The sequence below is a fragment of the Cotesia glomerata genome, linkage group LG3 (genome assembly GCF_020080835.1).
Source record: "Cotesia glomerata isolate CgM1 linkage group LG3, MPM_Cglom_v2.3, whole genome shotgun sequence".
In the NCBI taxonomy this organism is placed as follows: domain Eukaryota; kingdom Metazoa; phylum Arthropoda; class Insecta; order Hymenoptera; family Braconidae; genus Cotesia; species Cotesia glomerata.
This window is the reverse complement of record NC_058160.1, coordinates 22,084,660-22,107,530: the sequence shown is the minus strand read 5'-3', so window position 1 is coordinate 22,107,530 and position 22,871 is coordinate 22,084,660. Positions and strand designations below refer to the sequence as shown.

The following is a 22,871-nucleotide window of genomic DNA, read 5'->3' as shown; positions in this document are numbered from 1 at the left end:
TTTTTTTTTTCGAAGAACTTTGAAAATTCTTCAGAGTATCCCTAATCGAAGACATTGTGAAAATCTCAGCCCTTAATATTAATGTATAGAGGTGGCTGTAATTAATTTTTTATTTCCATTTAAATAACATAGAAAAAAATTTTTTTTTACTTTTGAATTTTACTAGTCAACAACGAAGCATTTTATAGCTATGATCGATACATATTCTTGTAGGAAATTTAACGATATACAAAAATTGTCTGAATGAACATATGCGTACGGAGAACCATTTCGGAGTTATCAGGCCTTAAACATCGAACTGTTTAAAAAAATAAAAATATTTATTTATAAATACGAAAAATCGACTTAAATCACTTAAATAAACAATATTATATATCAAAAAATTAAAATGATAAATTTCTAAGAGGTTTTTGATGAAAAGTTTTTATTAATTATTGATTACTGGCTAATTTCACTGAGCAGCGCTAAAAAAATACAGATGTATTACGAATTTATGGTCAATATACCTTCAATAGTACAATTTACATAAAGTTTTTTTTAGAACAGCTCGGAAAGTCTTCTCTATGTTTTTTTACCGTTTGTAGCAAACCTTGAAATTGTTCTTCACTGTTAGTTAAATGCTGATTATATTTAGTAATTAATGCGACATTCCTCTCAGCAACGTCATTTACTACTTTTAATGAGAATTTATCAGTACTTACATTTAAATTTGTAATTCATGGTTTTTTTAAGGAATTCACAGTGGTGCATGTGTTCTCGTTGAACAAGCACTAAGAAGAGAGTTGACTTATTTACCATGCCGTCATCACATTATTGAGCTAGTTTTAAGATCCGCATTTGAAACTTATTGGCCTACATCTTCAGGTCCAAATGTTTCGATTTTTACTCGGTTCAAAAACAAATGGAGTGATATTGATCAACAAAAATATACTACTGGGATTTCAGACAGAGAAGTTCAAGAAGCGCTTGCAGATATAAAAGATGAAATCCTAATACTTATTGCTAATTACTTACAAGTAATGTTGATTATGGTTCTTAATTATCTTCAATTGCGTTTCGTATGTGTCATAATATAAATAATCATTATTATTGTTGTTGTAGATTTCGCAACCAAGAGGAGATTATAAGGAGCTTCTAGACTTAGCTCTGATTTTTTTGGGAGCTTTGCCATCTGACGGAGTAGTTTTTAAATATCCTGGAGCTGTTCATCATGCAAGGTGGATGGCAAAAGCGATTTATAATTTAAAAATATTCATGTTTAGAAATCAGTTAAAGCTAACAAAGACCGAAATTGTAGGAGTCCGTCAAATTTGTATTTTTGTGATAAAATTTCACATAAAAGCGTGGTTTTCAGCAACGTCATCGATAACAGCGCCAAGTAATGATTTAATGCTGATAAAAAATTTGCTTCTCGACAAAAAAATTAATTCAGCTGTTTCAAAAAAGACATCTGAGAAAATGGCTAATCATCTGTGGTACCTTTCTGAAGAATTAGCAGCTTTGGCTTTATTTGATTCGAGAGTTTCACCGGAAATAAAAATTAGAATGGTAACTGCTATAAAGTCCCGAGATAGTAGTATATTAAATAAAAAGCGCTCCATAATCAATAAGAATAAGTTGAATACGTTATTAATAAAAGATCTAAGTCATTTCGTTTCTAAAAGATCATTGGTATTATTTGAACGATTTGGATTGTCTACTGAGTTTCTTGATGTCGACATCACTTTATGGGCTAGTCACAGAAGCTTTCAAGAAAATATTCAATTTTTTAGTACATTAAAAGTAGTGAATGACGTTGCTGAGAGGAATGTCGCATTAATTACTAAATATAATCAGCATTTAACTAACAGTGAAGAACAATTTCAAGGTTTGCTACAAACGGTAAAAAAACATAGAGAAGACTTTCCGAGCTGTTCTAAAAAAAACTTTATGTAAATTGTACTATTGAAGGTATATTGACCATAAATTCGTAATACATCTGTATTTTTTTAGCGTTGTTCAGTGAAATTAGCCAGTAATCAATAATTAATAAAAACTTTTCATCAAAAACCTCTTAGAAATTTATCATTTTAATTTTTTGATATATAATATTATTTATTTAAGTGATTTAAGTCGATTTTTCGTATTTATAAATAAACTAGCTGTTACCCGCCCGCTCCGCTGGGCACTTCATAGAATTGTATTTTTAGAGATCTAGACTTGAAATTTAATGGGAGTATTGTTTAGATTTGTACAGATTTCAAATTTCATCAGATTGGCCCGTACCTTTTATCCCTGTGATTATTCTAGCTAATATTCATTATAAATTTTAATGTGCAATCACTATGACATTCCAGTAGTTTTTTTCCAAAAATGAATAATGACTGAAACGAAGAAAAAAATTTGAAATGATCATTGAAAGTTTCAGTTAAAGTAATTGCGCGTCTCATAAGTGAAGTTGAAATTTGGCTAGCTTAAAGCGTGACGAATTTTGCCGTTAATTTAAATTTCCTCCGTGACATCAATTTTTCATAGAAACTTATTTGTACATGTTTTTAACGAATTCTCTTAGAATAAATAGCCAAATTCCTTTTTCACATCTCAAGTGCTTAGAAAATGCATTCATTTCAATCTGTTACGTTCCCGCGATCCAGTAATAAGAACAATTCATGGGTTATGTGATCAGCAAAAATAAAATGTATGTGAAATTCTTAGTCCGTTGAGTGAATAGCTACATGTAAAGTTAAATTTTGGAAACCTTACAATTACTTTTTTTGCCGCTGCCAAAGAGACGATTGTTGTGAGAAAATATAATTTTTAAAAAAGGAAAATATTTAAATCCGTTGGCCTTGGAGGCCATTCCCGTAAGTTCCTGTTTCTCTTGAGATTCTATCAAATTCTATATCTGTAGGAACTGTATTTGAAAAGTATAAATTTTTTGACAATTATCACTCCCACACTCTTATATGGGAGAGGAATTTCATAAGATCCTATTCGAGAAAATTTCTTCATTATAAACAAAAGGTTTCAACAAAACTTCAAGTCCATAGAAACTTTTGTTTGGAAATGAGAGATTTTCATTGTTAACACCCCCGCAATCCCTTCTAGGGTTAGAATTCGAGAAAATTCATTCTTAGCTGAACTTGACATCATACACGAAGATTCTCACCAAATTTATAGTCTGTAGAAGTTACAGTTTGGAAATTAAAATTTTAGATTTTAGCACCCATCTTCGCAATTCCTATCGGAAATAGTCTTTATTGAAGTTCATTGTGAGATGATCTCTACATGAGAAATAAAAGATTTTTACCAAATTTAGAGTTTTTAGAAGCTATATTTTGGAAATTAAGATTTTTTATTGTTAACACCCACCCCCGCGATCCTTATTGGAGGTAATTCATTGTAAAGATGTCTTAGATGCGAGTTCATTAGAAGTCTTTAAAAAGAAATTGTTCGATTACCTTTTGTCAAATGATTTATAGATACATCAATATTTCTACGATTAATATTTCTAAGTTTATGTGCAATGTTACAACGTATTATTTTGTTTAGCTAGTTTCTACAAGATGTTAGTTAACTTTTATTCCAAATAAGAAATGGACTTATTTAAATCTTATTTAATTTAAATCTCATTAATTTAATCTTAAATTATTACCAAATATACCTATTGAATTTATAATATTGTTAAGCTAAATCGATTTATACATTACTTTATAGTTTTGTTTGTTATTTATCTACATATTTTGTAAATTTTTCAGTTCCACAAAAATTACTGTATTTTATATCTTGCCATTTGGCCTGTGCCTTGGCATTTATTATCAATAAATAAATAAATAAAGTCCGTTCTTAAATAATTTCTATATTATATGTAGAAGACTCTTACTAAATTTGGGGTCTGTAGGAGCTATAGCTTGGAAAATAAAAATTTTATTTGTTAACAACTACCCCCACAAACCCCTGTGAGGTGAACCATCGTGAAATTCGTTCGTATATTATTTCTACATCTCTTACAGAAAATTCTTACCCAATTTGGAATATATGGGAGCTGTAGTTTACAAACGGGAATTTTTTATTGTTAACGCCCCCGCAATTCTCTTTGAGATAGAATATCGTAGAATTCGTTCATAAATTATTTTTCCATCACTTACAGAAAGTTCCTACAAAATTTGGAGTCTGTAAGAGCTACAACTTTAAAATTCAAAATTTTCATTGTTTATACCCATCCCCGCAACCCCTGTGGGGTGAGATATCGTAAAATTCGTTTATAGATTATTTCTATATCTCTTACAGAAGATTCCTACCAAATTTGGAGTCGATAGAAACTATAGTTTAAGAACGGGAATTTTTCATTGTCAACGCCGTCGCAAACCCCTTTGGGGGAGGAATTAAATAAAATCCATTCTTAGCTGAACTTGACAGGAAAATTATACCGGAAGATTTCTACCAAATTTAGAGTCTATAAAAGTTACAGTTTGGAAATTGAAATTGAAAATTCTAACACTCACCCCCGCAATCGCTATTGAAGGTAGAATTTATTGAAATCCTCATTTAGATCACTTCTACATCACACATAGAAGACTCTCACCGAATTTGGAGTCTGTAGGAGCTATAGCTCGGAAATTTAAAATTGATTCCTACCAAATTTGAAACCCATTTTACTCAAAAAATCGGCCATAATGTATACGCTGTTAACAATTTAATTGTCTTTTGTTTTTAGGTCTACGGAACATCAGAGTAAAAAATTTTAACAAAAGAAGGGATTAAAAATACAGCCCATTTATTGACATTGAACAAAAGTCCCTTGACGAGAGTATTTATTATTTATGTTATATGTTACATGAGTATTTATTGATACATGATATTTTATCAAATCAATGTTTATTTATTTTAAATTTAATTTGAATTACAATGATATATCTATGACTAAATCTAAATAATAATTAATGGAGTTTTTAATTCATATGAATAATATGAATATTAGCAATTAAAATTTTTTTTTTTCAATAGTGAGTTGAATTAAATTACTAACTTTAAAATCAAAAAATTAAAATAGTACATCAATTCATAATTTTTCTTAAATTTGCTGTGTGATAAACTGGAATAGTTTTTATATTTTTACAAATATTATTATTATTATCAATTATTTTTTATCAACCGAATAGTATATATATAGAAATTAAAATTTCCCTGACGGATCCAAAATACGGTAAAGTATGGTAAATTTACGGTAGAGTACGGTAGGGTACGGTAGAGTACGGTACGTACAGTTATTTACCGTAATACAGTATGACACCGTAAATTACGGTGAGTGTACAGTAATTTACCGTGATTGTACGGTAGAATACCGTGATTGTACGATAATATACCGTAATTATACGGTACAATACCGTAATTATTAGTAAAGTACTATAATTATCCGGTAGTGTACCGTAATTGTACGGTAATTAATCGCTGTAATTGGGTATATTCGACGGTAGGTTATCATTGGAATACGGTAGTGCGGGAACTTCAGAAGTATATACTGTAATATAATTAAAAATTTATAATGCTTTGAGTATGCATGTTTTTGCACATTTCTTTCAACTCCATTATGTTTCATCCATAAGTATAATTTAGATGAAAAATATTAAAATATACCGTGTAAGCCAACTATTCGTAACGTGATCGGTCAAATATATCATAAGCACGATAATATATATAATTCCATGCTAACATTTAGACGCGCGCTTGCGCGCGCGTCGTATACAAGTACGGTGAACATACCGTAAACTGTACTGTATATCTTTACTTTTGATGAGCGAAGTTTACTATATACTCATAACCTTAAAATTATAGACAGAGTATTAATGTAAAAAAACGTGCGATAGTAAAAAAATTAATTGAAGTGAATTACTTTTGAATAGAATATTAATGTATGTCAAGTGATGGCATTTTTAAAAATTCGTAATTCCAATCATTTCTCACCAAAAGCTTCATTTGCGAAGGTAACTATTAAATAATTGTGTTGAATTTCGCATTTTTTGCTTTTTCATCTTGTGTCAGTTCTACATTTCTTATCAAAGTAAAGTTGTATACATTTTTATATTTTTTATTATTGAGATAAATACACAGCTGAATAAAATCCATATTAAAATTTTATCTAACTACTATCAAATTTTTGAGCTCGAAGAGCTCAAAAGCATACAAAACCTATTTTTGTGAGCTCGGAGAGCTCAAGATAATACACAAATTGTATTTATGAGCTCGAAGAGCTCAAAACATCATAAGTGCAATTTCAAGCGTTTAGGTATAGAATAGGCGGGAAGTTCCAGGGATGGTCTTGAGGGTCTACCGTTATCCTAATTTTTCTTAAAGTTTTGTAATCATTATTTAAACTTAACATCAACTATTACTGCTAAAATGTCCAAAGCTCGACTCTTTTTTTGATAAAAAGTGTTAACATTGATAAATATAAACATTGTAACCCAATGAAGTAGAGTTTTCAACTTATTCTTGTGTATAGGTTAGGGTGTCCGTTATTTACCAAGTTGGCTATTTCCACTTGGGTACCGTCAAAATTATTTCTGCTTGACCTAAAAAAAATTTTAGAAACAAAAAAAAATTTTTACGATGCCGTTTAATCCTGCCTAAATAACGATACTTTTTCCATTTAATTAACATGGGATTATTGCACTTTTCAGCAAATAATTTTTATTTCGCTCATTATACTCCCTAACTTACCAACAATACTCGATTCTGTTTCTATTATGATCCCTTTAGATGGAGAAATTTTTAAATTGGCGCCAAAAATTTATATCATAACCTTTGAAAAGGCCAAAATTTATTTTTATAGACTTTTCTGGTTATTTTACTTAAACTACTTACTAATTAATTTTTATTTTGAATTTTGTGTAAGATCTTTTATTTGAAACTGTCAATAATTATACAGGTTATAAATATAAATTTTAACATTCAAATCATTATTGATTTTATTTTAATACATATGTTAATTATTGAACTTTTATTTTTGTTGTCAGGCATTCCTTAGTAGCATTTGAAAATTCATTCTTATACTTTTTTATCACCTGGAGAAGATATTGTTTTTGATTCTCATCTTTAGCTACCATATTTATACATTCTTGAGCCAATTGTACAGCTCTCTCTCTCTCCGCTACATCATTAACAACTTTAATCTTGATAGCAATCTCTTATCCTTTTATATAATCATCATCAAGAAAAAGTTAATGCTTCCCCACTAGACATTGATCCACCCGCGCTTGTCAAACGCAATGGCAAATAGTTTTCTGAAAGAAAATCAATTATGTTTTATTGTTAAATAAATGCACTTAATAGATAATTCAACGTAATGATTGAGTTCAAGTCTAATACCTGAATTTTCTCTTGATAATTCAGAATCGTTCAACTGGTGTTCTATATAACAAGATGCTGCTTTAATGTTTTTAGAGGTTAACACTTCGATGGACCGATTATCATTTACAACAAGTGGATTATCAGAAGTTGATACTTCAGTAGGGCGATCATGATCTTGTTTCTTTGAAATACAATATATATTGAATTTTAAGTCACATGAAAAAATATTTTCAAGTATTTTATGAACGTTTCATTTATTAATTGACTAATATTTTATTGATATTACCAGATAAATCAATTACATTTCCTCGTTGATTGTCCGAAAAATTCAGATGGAATTATCTTTCTGATCGTTGATCGATTAAAAAGTTTTTATATCATTGCTGACCATTTCAAAAACTCTGCCGTGAGCTATGTCAAATAAACTTTCTTATAATTTAATTGAAAACTCTTGCTCTTTTTGTTGGTTTGAGGACACACCTGCATTTTTATGCAGATTTCTGTATTCATCGTGCAATTTTTACAATTTTTAAATACATCGTTTGTCATCTAAAATAAAAATACGAGCAAATATCCAAAACTTTTTAACTTTTTCAATAGTTATTTTACATCCATCGCACACTGTTATTTTCACGTTTTTAGTATAATAAAAATAGTAACCTTAAAGCTTGTTCATCAGTAGCTAATTTATTACTATTTATATCATCCGTAAGGTTTTCCAATAAAAACATCGGTTTTCGTAAATTTTTTTCTAAACTCATGATGAAAGTTCTTGATTTTCAATAGATTGGAGCTCTCGCGGTTAGAAAGATATTTTTTAGTTGGATACCGATCAATTTTTCCACTTTCAATTCATTGCACTAATCACTTCAACCTTACAATTAAAAATTTAATATTATAACATAAATTAAGGATTGTTCCGTTTACTATCCAAAAATGAAATATTGTCGTTAAAAGAACCACAACAACGAGAATAGACAGTGAGTTAAAAATTAATTTATCGTTTTTATTTACTTTAACGACCGTATACGACAATATATCTAGTTGTTTTATTAAATTTGTGTTGGTAATAACCGTATTACCGTACTTAATTCCTTCACAGAATCACTGTGTAATCCGTACTTAATTCCTTCATAGAATCACTGTGTGACTTCAGATAATTTATTAATTAAAATTATTTTTTTGGAAGAAAAAAATAAGAAACTTTAAATGAAATACAAAATAAAAATTAATTAGTAAGTAGTTTAAGCAAAATAACGAGAAAAATCGATAAAAATAAATTTTGACCTTACAAAAGGTTTTGTGATGAATTTTTTGGGCCGATATGGAAATTTCTCCATCTAAAGAGATCATAACAGAAGCAGAATCGAGCATTGTTGGTAAGTTAAAAAGCATAATGAGTGAAATAAAAATTAGTTGCTAAAAAGTGCAAAAATCCCATGTTAATTAAATGGGAAAAGTATCGTTATTTAGGCAAAGTTAAGGAAGTACGAGCGAATCTAATGTAAAAAATAATTTCCAACTTTGAGCTTTGAAATTAAATATACGTATAAATAAATACATCATTTATTTAATCCCATAATTTTAAAAAGATTCACTATTTAGTTACTTAGATATTAAATTTTAAAAATCACACTTTTTATCTCCTTATACACGGGCTCTTATGGCGGACAAACTTTTGTCGAGACTTTTATGATTTTTTTCAATATTAACCTTCCAACTTTAACGAATAAAAAACTATATACAAGAAACTTGGATTATTGCAAAATATAAAAACAATTGAATAATAATACATTACTACAATAATATTTAAATATTTAAAATTAAATTTTATGTTTTTAATTCGTTTATCGCCAGCTATTTATCCGAATAAAGGTTTGGCAACGTCGCTTCACCAGCTGAGAAAAAAGAAAAGGATAGAAATATAGTTACAGAGAGAGAAACTATAGAAAATGTCACGATATGACAAATATGACAGCAATTGCTTTTATTAGTAAATAAATTAAAAACAATGACAAAATCTTATATTGAGTGAAATAGTTTAATATATTAGCACTTTAGTAATTAAAAAAATTATAAAAATAAATATTTAAACTCTAAAAAAAGTGACTCTAATCTATAATTTTTTTTTTATTAATAAAAAGTGATGTTAAATTTTTTCAAAATATTTATATGTTAAAAATGAAAATATTCTTTTTACTTGAAAAAAAAAAAAGTACCCAAGCACACTAAGCTGTAAATAATTAATTATTTAAATTAATTAGAGGTTAGGAAATACATTCAATGGAAATAAATATCACAGTTTAAAGTTGAAAATTTTTTTTTATTAATAAATAAAAAAACGAAATAATTTAAAATTAATAAATAATTAACACAAAATAACATGAATAGTCATTCTATTAATCTGAAAATTAAAAATAAATAAAAATCTGAAAAATTAAATGAAAAGTTAGCTAGCTGTTAGACAGCTGTCAGACAGAATAAGCCCTAATTTTGTACATAAGCTATCAATAATTTTTTGGCTTTTCGTAATACGAGGTTTTCCACCTACATCTTGTGCCAAAAGTATTCTTATACCTTTAGGACCACTCGATTTGAAGCACTTACTTACAGTATCGAAAGTTATTCCAGTCATTGCCATTTTTTTAATCATATGCACAGATAAGCCACCGTTTTCTTTTTTGTTTTTGTCGACTAGTAAACACTGAAGAGTTTTTTGTATCTTGTTGAATTTTATTTTTTCAGCGCCTTGATTCATTATTTCATAAAGACTTTTAAAGTTCTCTAATATATCATTTCTATTAATATTTATATCTTTGTGTTCAACAAGCTTTTGAAGTACACATACATCATTAGCTGCATTATGTGCATCACTCAATAAACTAGCATTTAAAAACTCTTCAGCTAATACCTCCTGTCTGTAACTGGCTTTCGTTCCACGTTTATCTTTAAGTTTAGATTTAAATAAAGGTAAAGAATCAGCAAATCCAGCAACTAATTCCGAAAACTCATTCAATAGGCCTTCATTTCTTATAAAATTCAATAGCGTTGGACAATCGAACCTAAAACAATTATGAGCAACCAAAATGATTGGACTGTTTATTGATTTTAAAAATTGTAACAAACTCTTTGCGGCATTTACTTTTGAATGAGACATTACAAGATTGGAATTGTAATATAAATTACTATTTTTCAACTCAAGCCCTGTGATTTTTGATGCTTGTAAAGAAAATTCGCGCTCTGGTTTGATATAAATATCAAATTCTACATCAGAGTACTTTGCAGCTATTTGAACGACTTCTTTACTTGCATCAACTCATTATCTAATAATTTTAAGTCTACTAATCGTCGTCCACTTAGTTCTGTAACAAAATAAAATTTATTATAAATTTTCAACTTGAATTTAATAATACAATTTATTGAATATATTTTTCTAGAAGAATAAAATGTGTCATTTAATTTCTTTAGTTGTCATAATAAAGATACACACTGGTATAAATATAACCTCAAATTAATAGTACATTCATAATTACCAATAAAGTTTGTATTTTCGGCATTTTCCTTATTTTTTTTTCGAGCTTTATTGCTCGCAATCACATTTTTTTTCCACTGAGCTATATTTTTTTTAGTTAATTTTCCTTTGTAACGACAACGCATTTTGGTTAACTCACACACTCATGCACGTCCCTGTATAGTGGGTATAATCAAACGCGCTGTTGCCAAGCCTGTTTATTTACTCCGGCAAGTAATAAATACCAAAGTCATTTTATTACTTTGTTTTATTAAATAAGTAAAAATCATCAATTATTAAATTGTTCAAATTATTTTAAATTAAAATAAAGAATTTTGACGAGAATTGGGAAGATTAAAATTAAAAAAAAATTTTAACATTATTTTGACTCATTAGTTACGCTCGTACTTCCTTAAGCGGCATCGTAAAAATTTTTTTTTGTTTCTAGAATTGATTTTAGGTCAAACAGAAATAATTTTGACGATACCTAAGTGGAAATAGCCAACTTGGTAAATAACGGACACCCTAGTATAGGTAGAAGTACTGAGTGGTATCGCCATAGATGAGGACTGGTACGAAAGAGCGCAAGACGCCATTGACATAAAAACAAGAGTGAATTGTCTTTTAAATGGCTACTGGTCTGATGAAATAGCTATAAAACTCTGCTTAAAAATGAGATCAAATCGTAAACATCTCCAAGAAGTATCACAGGATGATATAAGTAATATAAAAGGTAAATTATTTATATTCATATAAGCATTGTTGGATCTCTTCTATGTTTTATGTAAAGAATTATATAATCAAAGAGTATGAAAATTAATTTTATAAAGTTACAGTACTTGAATAATTAAATTTTCAATTGTTCATTTCATACATTACAATGTGTAGTGATGCACACTTCGCGAGATTTAAAAGCAATTGATAACTGAAACTTTTATTGTCTGTACTAAGTGAATATCCTATTTATAGTGGCTAGCTCAACAAAAACAAAACAATAAGTAACTAGAGTAAATTTAAGTTATGCCAGAGTCAAATGAGTACTAACTTCTTTTTACATTTATTCGAGATTAGGGCTCTGGCTATTATAGTTACAGATGTAGGCCAAAGTTAATTTTAAAGGGGATACTTAGGACTATAATAAAAATTTTTTTCGGGTAAAACTTTTTTAAAAATCAAAAAGTGGCAAAATTTTGAAATTTAAAAAATCGTCAAAGCCCGCTATGAAATTTTTGGCTCCTTTTATTTACAGAGTACCTCTTACTAATCTTAAAATATTATGAAATTTTCAAGAGAGTGTTCTTTTTTTTTTCGAAGATTTAATTTTTGATTTTGGGAAAAAAAATTTTTTTTTTAAACTTCGAATGATGTTAAATTAAATAATTATTTAATTTTGTTATTCTCAATAATAAAATAATGCAAATATTATCTGTACTACTCCCAAGTTGGTCACAAGAAAAAATTGTAAATAGTTTTGGTACATAAACATGCATGATAAAAAAAGTGAAAAAAGAACACCCTCTTGAAAATTTCACGATATTTTAAGATTAGTAAGAGGTACTCTGTAAATAAAAGGAGCCAAAAATTTCATAGCGAGCTTTGATTTTCACGATTTTTTAAATTACAAAATTTTCCCACTTTTTGATTTTTCAAAAATTTTACCCGAAAAAAATTTTTATAACAGTCCTAAGTATCCCCTTTAAAATTAACTTTGGCCTATATCTGTAACTATAATAGTTTCCGAGATATTACAAAAATAAATTTGAAAAATCTGAAAATGGTGAAATTTTTAATTTTGCATAACTTTTCGAAAAAAATTTTTTCCTTTGGCACAACTTTGTTTTATGATAAAAGCAAACTTGTGATAAAATTTCATCCAAATCGGAAGGGGTCGATTCCAACTATTGGTCGATTTGACATGGAATGACCCACTTAATAAATTATTCTATTACTGTTTTCTATTTAAAAAAAAATTAGTTAATTCATAGGTCATTAAATTACTTTACTCTCGTTTTTTCTGTTGTTCTTCATGATTTTTTTACCAAAAAACGTGGTTAACATTAATTTCAATACTTATACGCATCTCAGTATACAACAAAAAGCATATAAAAAATTAGCTATTTAACCGGTTTAGCAGTTGGCTAATTAGCTGAGTTAAGCTAGGTTAACCGATTAAGCCGTTGGCTAATTAGCTAAGCTAATTCGGCTAATCGGTTGAATTAGCTAAGCTGGGCAGCTAACTGGCTAATTAACTTAGCTAACTTTTTTAGCCGGCCTAACCGGTCAAATTGTACAGCCCTATTCGAGATTAAAAAAAAATTCCGAATTTCATCAATAATCTTAAAATGATTCAGAAAATTTTTTCATTAGCCCCATCTAACTTTATTTGACAGATTTAAGAATAACCTACATTCGATTTTGTTTTTTTTTTAAGTGTATTGACATACCTATATATAGTGAACGTTGTTGCTTGTTTTCAACATGGTGAAAAATCTACTGCAATAGTTTTAAATCTATGTATGTCCTTAAACTTCACTTAGGGTTTTAACAGCTTACTTTTTTTCAGCTTCATAATTTAATATATTGAGACACTACAAAATGTCCCGATGTTACCAGCCTGGCGAACTACCACCCGAAATTTTCGTTACCGACACTAGCTAAATTAATGCGTAGCCCCGTGACGTCACAAGACGACACGAGGAGGGAAAAATCAGCTACGAACCTCAAAACTTGAGCGATGATCGACACTCCGATCTATCCACCGGTGTCAACCACCACGCAAAATATTTCTTAGTCATTTTTACTACTATTACCACTATTACTGCTATTAGGTGACTACTCACCAAAATCTCAATTAATCTAAACGTTTATTATTTAATTAAATATTCTGTATTATTTTCTATTAAAATTATTATTTTTCGCATCAGGTGATTACTCACCACGCTCACTAGTATTATTACTAAATTAGTTATAATCTTAAATACAAGTGTTCTGTTTCATAAATATTTCGTTACCGAAATATTATAAGTCTTGTTTAAAGTGTTGATTTGGTGAAATAAAGTTAAGTTTATTGTTATCACCGCTATACACTATTACTAAACTACCACTATTCACCTATTTATTTACTACGACTATCCATCTACAACCTGCCAAAGGGTCAATCAAAGACGAAGGGTCATCGTTGCAGTTAAAATTTGTAAGTAATTAAAATAAATTGACTGGCACGCGTGAGAACTTCTGTCTCAAACTAATAAAATCATCTAAAGATAAAGACACTCATTGGTTCACGGGAGCGGAATATCCCAGAGCAGCGAATCCTAATTTTTAGAAGTTTAGGCGATTATTTCTTATCCGCGAGATTTAATGGTCTAAATAATTAAATTTTAAATTAAGTAAAATTTAGTGTTTCAATATATATAATAAATTCAATATAAAATATGTTAGTAATACTTGAATTTAAAATTTGTTTTTCAGCTGTTTTAGAAAAACTTAATGATGAAAAACCAATAAAAACTGGTAAAAAAAGAATCACTGGCTTTACCAGCTTCATACGCTCTTGTTGCAGTGATAATTTCAAACTACGTCGACAAAAAAATAAAGAAGCAAGTAGTTCTGATTGCAACAACTTGAAGGTGCATACCCGATGAAAAAAGATTTTGTCTAATCATATATAATCATGCATAATCGTCTATATATGATCAGATCCAAAAATTGGCCAGGTCTGATCATACATGACTTGATCTGATTATATATGAACAGATATGTTTATATATGATCATTAGGGCCGAGAATTTAGTTTTTTTAAAAGAGAGAGACAGAAGATAGGTGTAGCCAAGTATTCTGATTCGTCGTAATAAATTAATTGTTTTTTGTTTTTCGCAATCAAGTGAAGACAGCAGCTTGAAAAAAAAATAAAAATTAGATTGCTAATCCAACATGAAAATATGAAAAATATGTCAAAAAAAATAGGTTGGTTTGCAAATGTAAAGGTGCTTGTAAACAAATACAAGTCTGTACTGCTCAGATAAATAAAGAAGAGCATTTGAAGCACAGTGTTGGGACTAAAATGTTCGATAAAATTAATTTAAAGTGAACAGTGACAAGCTGGCAATTTCGCTGAAGATCGCGTAAAGGAATCGCTCCCGGTCTCACTGGTAATTTTGTTGGAGATCGCACTGACGTTCTTTTTGAAGGTCTCGCTATAACTCTTGCTGACAGTCTCGCTGGAGATCACGCTGACGGTTATTCTAGAGGTCTCGCTGACGGTCTCACTGGAGGTCGTTTTGCTGGAAGTTGTGCTAATGGTATTGCTGCCGGTCTCGCTTGGTGATTTTGCTGGCGATCGCGCTGACGGTCACGCTGGAGATCACGCTGACGGTCTCGCTGGAGATTACACTGACGGTCTTTCTAAAGATCACACTGACGGTCTTTCTGGAGATCACGCTGACGGTCTTGCTGATGGTCTCGCTGGAGATCACGCTGACGATCTCACTGGAGATCACGCTGACGATCTTTATGAAGGTCTCGCTGGTGATTTCCAGCGAGACTTCCAGAAAGACCGTCAGCGTGATCACCAGCGAGACCTCCAGAAAGATCGTCAGCGTGATTCCAGCAAGATCGTCAGCGTTATCTCCAACGAGACTTCCAGAAAGACAGTCAGCGTAATCACCAGCGAGACCTCTAGAAAGATCGTCAGCGTGATCTCCATCGAGATCGTGAGCGTGATCTCCAGCGAGACTCCCAAAAAAACCGTCAGCGTGGTCACCAGCGAGACCTTCAGAAAAACCGTCAGCGTGATCTCCAGCGAGACCTCCAGAAAGATTGTCAGCGTGATCTCCAGCGATACCATCGCCGTGATCGCTAACAAAATTATCAGCGTGACCGGCAGCGTGATCTTCAGAAAGATCGTCAGCGTAATCACCAGCGTGGCCTCCAGAAAGATCGTCAGCGTGATCTCCAGCGAGACCATCAGCGAGACTGTCAGCAAGAGTTTTAGCGAGACCTTGAGAAAGCCCGTTGGCGTGATCTCCAGCGAGACCTCCAGAAAGACCGTCAGCGTGATCTCCAGCGAGACCGTCAGCGTGATCTCCAGCGATACCATCACCGTGATCGCCATCAAAATTACCAGCGAAACTCCTAGCAATACCATCAGCTCGATCTCCAGCAAGATCTTTAGCGAGACCGTCAGCGAGACCTCTAAAAAGACCGTCAGCGTGATTTCCAGCAAGACCATCGGCAAGAGTTCTAGCGAGACCTCCAGCGAGACCTTCAAAAAGACCGTCAGTGCGATCCCCAGCAAAATTACCAGTGAGGCCGGGACCAATTCTTTTACGCGATCTTGAGCGAAATCGCCAGCTTGTTTACTGTTCTCTTTAAATTAATTTCAATAAACATTTTAGTCACAACACTGCGCTTCAAATTCTCTTCTTTATTTATCTGAGCAGTACAGACTTGTATTTGTTTACAAGCACCTTTACATCTGAAAACCAACCTGTTTTTTTTTGACATATTTTTCATATTTTCATGTTGGATTAGCAATCTAATTTTTATTTTTTCTTCAAGCTGCTGTCTTCACTTGATTGCGAAAAACAAAAAACAATTAATTTATTATGACCAATCAGAACGCTTGGCTACACCTATCTTCTGTCTCTCTCTTTTAAAAAAACTAAATTCTCGGCCCTAATGATCATGTATAATCACTCATATATGATCAGATCCACAAATTGGCCAGGTTTAACCATACATAACTTGATCTGTTTATGTATGAACAGATATGTTTATATATGATCATGTATGATCAGATCCAAAAAATGTCCAGATCTAATCATATCCAACTATATCCCGTGAAAAAATATTCTGATCAGACCTAATATAAAAAATGGCAATATCAGACTTGATCAGGGTTGATATGGCCATATCAAGATGTAGACAAACCTGAAGCCTAAGTAAAATTGATAAATAAATTTATAATTACAATAAAGTTGATACAACATACATTATAGTTGTCTGTTCAACTTTATTCAAAAACAGATACACTCTGTATTAGAGTACAAAAATTCTACTCTTTTCGGAACTTAACTCTTCGAAGTCAAGTATCTAGGAAAGAACAATTCTTCGGCCATGTGCCATCTATCGAAGACTTTTAATACTAATTTCGACAGTACGGAACATGTAACTGCTCCATGGTGATGTCTTCTATTTGTAACTAATTAAAATGTTGTCAGATTTATAAATATTTCATTGATTATTTTAATTTTTTCCAAAATTCTCAAATAATTTTAATAATACATGAATAAATAACTGAAAATTACATTTCATGGTAAATTTATAAATCATAGACAAAAAATTTTTTCATTTGGCATAATAATATATTGCATGAAAATGTTATAGAGCAAAGCTGAGAGAAGTAGAAGTAGAAAAAATCAACAAATCAAGATATAATGAATTGTACAAGGAAATTTTACTGGAAGAGGGAAGTGAATATTGGAATGAAAAAGAAATCAGCGAGGGAATGAAAGAAGTATGGGCAAGGCTCAGGTGCGGAAACCTGACAAGAGCAGGGAAAGCTGGTATGGAAGAATGGAAATGCAGAATGTGTAAAAAAGAAAATGAAACCATCGAGCATATAATGAGTTGTGAAGTGATGAAGGACAGCTTAAGCGCGGAAGTAAAAAATGAATTAGAGGTATGGAGAGAAATGAGCGAGGGAGATAGTGTGAGAAAAAAAATAGTACGGGCACTGAAGGGAAAAATATGTAAAAAGCTATGTAGTGTAATAAGAGAGATGGAAAAGAAGCTAAAAGGAGGGGATGAGATCGGCGAGTGTGAGAGTCAGTTTGGAATATAAAAATAAAAGAGAGCAGTGGGGAAAAATAGTGAAAGAAAGCAAAAAAGGGGGGGGGGGGGAATGATGCGTCTGTGATAACAAAAAGTGATAATAAAAATAATAAGAAATATACAAAAAAGTATAGCTAGAGCAATAATATAAAAATATTAGGGTATTAGGAAATTAACAAAAATGCTGGTCAGGCAGAAAAATCATTTTAAAAAATATGATTTGTTAACAAAGAATAATACCAAAGATGGAAATAGTAATAATAATAATAATATAAAGTGGCCTCAAAGTTGTAGCTTATAAGGAAAAATATGTTTAAGAATCAAAATATAAAATAATTTATATTCTAAAAATTATTTAAATTAACATTATTGTTAAAAACTTTGTAAAACACATAATTGTGATACAAATAAAACCCTTATCTATCTATCTATATTGCATGAAAATAAATAATAATACCAAGTTCATATTGTATTTAAAAAATAAAAAAAAATTTACTTTTTGTACATTTCAAACCGGATAAAACACGGTAACCGATTGGTTCTACAACAATAATTTTTTTTTTTTAACTTTTTAAATATGTAGAGTAATTCGAAAAATATGTAAAATTTAGAGTGAATTTTAAGTTTTTTCAGTAAATTAATCACGTCTAAAAATCTAAAAGTTGATACTATTACATACATCAAGTTGTAAGGAAAAATATAATTAAAAATCCAAGGAAGAGATCAAGAGATATAAGCGTAATCAACTGAAATACGCAACTGCAGAAAAACAGGTTAGTTTTTACTGAAGTACAAAAAAGCGGGAATGACTATGGATGACCATAGCGCTGGCGCAAGTCAACTCAGTGAGGAATTTGACCTAAAGATGGCGCAGAAAAACAAAAACATAAAAAGTGACAGCTTTACTCCAAAGTCAACACACAAAACAAGAGGACGAAAAACTAATGCTGAAAAACTCTTGCACGATAAAAACACAAGGCCTCTAACCCCTTTTATGATGAAATGCTCTTCAAGCTTAGACAGAAGGGATATTCGAAGTGAAAATTTGCTCCTAACAATAGAACAAACGAAAAGCATCCTCACTGACAGCCACCAAGAGAGCACACTCAATAATGGAATTAGTGACCATGATAATGACATCGAAGAAAGCTTCAAACCGGAGTTCGATAGAATGAGCACACCTAATAATAAAGACCTACACAATCGGTCACATGATGGCTCCAACATCAGCAGCAGCAGAAGTCTGGAAAACACTATAATAGAGACAAATAATATAGGCATGCTAATCACATGTGCCAATTGCTCCAAATCACTTGATGTTGCCCGTAAAGTAGAAGAAGAAAATAAAGAATTGAAGCTATGGATAACTAGCATAATCGGTGAATTCAGAAAGGAGTTCCAAGATAGTCTAGCTGAAATCAAAGCTAATCAGGTACAGCAACCGAAAAGTAACCGAAAATCAGCAGAGCGAGTACACACTCAACCTAAACACCTCAATCCTGATGCTGAGAAGTTCCTGGAAAGTATGGAGCACCTTAAGAAGCCAAAACCCACCGCATACAAAGCAGAAACTCACTCAAAAACTCCAAAAGTAATAAATGACCAAAGATTGCCCAAGAATACTTTCATACCTCGTATGAATGGGAGCCAGGATCATAGAAAAACTCCTGAAACAGCAAGCTACCCAAAAAAGCACAAGCAAGAGCAGTCAGCGACGCTAACAGTAAATCAGCACCTTCCCAACGTGACCCAAAGCAGTCAGAACATCAAAACCTATGGAACCATCAGAATACACAGGCAGGTAGAAAGACCAGGTAGGCTAAGAGCAGATGAGCTAGAAAGTGAACGAAAGGTAAGGCTGTTTAGAAGAAATAATATTGTAATAAGCGGTAAGCTGGAGGACAGTTGGAAAGAAATAACCTCTGTCGAAACACTTCTGGAAAAACCCTTTACGTAACATTAAACCAGAAATCCAGGCGTTAAAAAGAGTAAATAATAAGATTATTGTTACTCTAGGCTCAATCAATATCAAGAAGGTTATCATGGCCCAGAAAGCCAAGCTTAAAGGTTCAGATGTATGGGTAAATGATGATTACACTCCACGAGAAGCAGCTACGCAACAATGGATTGAGAGTGAAGCTGAAAATGAACGAGAGCAGGGAAAAGAAGCCTACACAAGGTACATGAAGCTATGGGCGAAAAATGCATGGTGGAAATGGGACGATTTAAAGGGCAATCTGATGATCATGCCCTTTCGGATCGGGTCCCAATAAGGCCAGCGACTTGAAAATCTTCCTCTGGAACTCAGCAGGGATCAAAAACGTTAAAGACGCATGGAGTGAAATAGAAGAGTCAAATATAATCATTCTGCAGGAAACATGGGTTACAAGAGAGCAGGAAGACAAAGTAATTAAAAGACTCAGCAAAAAATTCCATTGGTGGTCAAAGCCGGCTATAAAAAGCAAAAATTCCAGGGGAAGAGCAGCAGGTGGACAACTTGTTGGCATCAAACAAGATATAAAGAAGAAATGGCAGGTACAAGAATGGGAATTCGGTCTAAATTTAAAATCGAAGAATATCTGCATCATAACTATATATAACAATGTAGGCATGAGAAAGGTAACTACAGCGCTCACCAACGAAATAGATGAAAGCACTAGCGAAGGGTTGATAGTTACTGTGATAGGTGACTGTAATGCAGGGTAGGAGAGAGTACAGGCTACACCTACTGCGACTGGGAAGGAGAACTTCAAAACAACAGGAACTCTCAAGACAAATATGTCAACGCAGAAGGCCGCATATTGATCAATCTATGCGAAGAACTAGGAATAAGCATTGCAAATGGAAGAATCAAAGGAGATGAACAAGGAAAGGTTACCTTTGTGTGAGGTAGTAGTGAAACATGTGCATCTGTATTAGATCTTGTACTCTGTATAGGCCTACAGAGCTTACAAGCAGTCAAAAGAATCATGGTTGGAACCAGACTTGAGTCGGACCATCTTCCTGTCAAGGTGATAATAGACAGTGATGGCATGCAACCTTTAGGAGTGACACATACAGCCCCAAAAGAACCAACAGACTACATAAAGAGAAATCAAACCCTCAGGTGGAAAACTGAGAAAGCTGAAGAATATATAGAGTCACTCGCTGAAAGATGGACGGAACATGATCTAAATGCTGATCCTGTCTCATGGTCCCAATTAAAAATCACGATAACAGATATGGCAAAAAGTTGTAACATGATCAAGAAGACAAAGAATAAAAGAAGTAAATTCACCGATCCCTGGTACAATCATGAATGTCGTCTGGCAAAGAAGAGCGTATGGAAAAATCTGAAAAAATACTTGCGGGACAGAAATACAGAAAACAAGACACTCCTAATACAAAGTCGAAAAATCTTCCGTGCCACGAGGGACTCGGCAGAAAATTCGTGGAAAGAGAGAAAGTGGGAACAACTCAATAAATGCAGAGATATGTCTGATTGGTGGAGAACCATAAACTCCTATAGAGGGAAAAATTTCAATGCTCCTAGCGAGGAAATCAGCGGAAGACAATGGATCGAACATTTCTCTTCCCTGCTAAACTGTAACTCTGATACCACTAATTCAGGCATAAATGCAAATGACAACTATAACAACGAAGTGAAAGACAACTTTCTGGATGAGAACTTCACAATGCAGGAGCTACAAGATACCCTAAAGACTCTGAGAAACGGTAAAGCTGCAGGAGAAGATGGAATACCTGCTGAATTTTTCAAAAATATACCTAGAGAGAGACAACCTGAACTTCTCAATGTAATTAACAAAATTTGGACATCCGGAGAACTACCAGATGGTTGGAGTACTGCCATCATCGTCCCCATTTTCAAAGCTGGAGACCCAGATAATCCAGCTAACTATAGAGGAATCTCCCTCTTGGATGCTGGATACAAAATCTTGACCAACCTCATGGCAAAAAGAATTAATCTCTGGCTTGAAGAAAAAAGATGTATAAGGGAAAGTCAGGCAAGATATAGGCAGAAGAGAGGAACCAGAGATCACGTCTTCGTCCTCAATGCACTTATCAACAATCGGCTTAAACAACCAGGAGGTAAATTATACATATGTTTCGTGGATTATAAAAACGCATTCGACAGGACGAACAGAGAAAAATTACTCAAAAAAATTTACAATCTCGGAATAGAAGGAAGGATGCACAGCATGATAAAGTGAATATACGGCAGTACGTGCAATCAGGTACAAGTCGGAGAAAAAATAACTGAAAAATTCGAATCCACGAGCGGAGTACGACAAGGATGCGCCTTGAGTGCAATTTTGTATAACATATACACCGATGATGTTGATGAATCCTGGAGCGAAAGAAATATTGGCGGTACAACAATGGGCTCCAAAAGATTTCATGTCACTAAGTACGCTGATGACATAGCACTAGTCTCTGACACTGCGAAGGGTCTTCAGAAAATGTTGCAAACTCTGGAAAAGTACACTTCAAAAAATGATCTTGTGGTGAACAAAAAGAAGACTGTAGTCATGATTGTAGAAACAGGACGGCGTGATAATGAAACCGCAAAATGGATGTACGATGGTAACGAGCTAGATGAGGTACAAGAGTTCAAGTATCTTGGATACTGGTTTACCTGTGGAGGAGTTTTCAAAAAACACACCAGATGGTTGGCAGGAAAAACTGGACAAGCACTTAACGCAACGTGTGGACTAATTAAAAGATCAGGACGGTCAACGCTACGAGATCGCTTGTATCTCTATACCACACTAGCAAACGCGGGTGCGTTGTACGGAGTGGAAATATGGGGATGGGCTCCGAATTGTATCTTTAAAAGATTATATGCTAAAGCCCACAAGATGGCCCTTGGAGTATCCAGAAACACGCCGGAATATCTGTGGAGGACAGAAGCTGATGTACCAAGTTACTTGTATGAGACAAGAAAAAGAGCAAGTAGTTATCTGGTGGATATTCTAAATATGGAAGAGAATAGGTGGCCAAAAAAATGTCTTAGAGAAGAGTGCAGGAGCATTTTAAACGGTAATCCCTCAAAATGGAGCAAAGACTGGATGAAAGCACTGAAAGAGATGAAGTATGAGGATGTTCCTAATTTAATCTGGAATAAAGCAGACTCTAACCAAATTGAAGAACGTCTTAACGCAGGCTTACAACACTTTAACAACCAGCAGAACAACAA

The 22,871-nt window shown here is 32.3% G+C and overlaps 1 protein-coding gene and 1 long non-coding RNA gene across 2 annotated transcripts; both read right to left on the bottom strand.

The window, feature by feature from the left end:
• Positions 1-6,969: 6,969 nt before the first annotated feature.
• On the bottom strand, positions 6,970-7,749 carry LOC123261263. Its single transcript, XR_006508637.1, has 3 exons — positions 7,616-7,749; positions 7,348-7,510; positions 6,970-7,262 (listed from the first exon to the last, which is right to left on the bottom strand). It is a non-coding gene; the product is annotated as an uncharacterized LOC123261263 (long non-coding RNA).
• Positions 7,750-9,778: 2,029 nt separating this feature from the next.
• On the bottom strand, positions 9,779-10,486 carry LOC123261450. The gene has a single exon (XM_044723043.1). The coding sequence runs from the start codon at positions 10,484-10,486 to the stop codon at positions 9,779-9,781; it is 708 nt and encodes a 235-aa protein (XP_044578978.1).
• Positions 10,487-22,871: the final 12,385 nt, after the last annotated feature.

Coding starts and splice junctions, on each gene's coding strand:
- LOC123261450 (XM_044723043.1), bottom strand. CDS start 10,486: ATGTCTCATTCAAAAGTAAATGCCGCAAAGAGTTTGTTACAATTTTTA.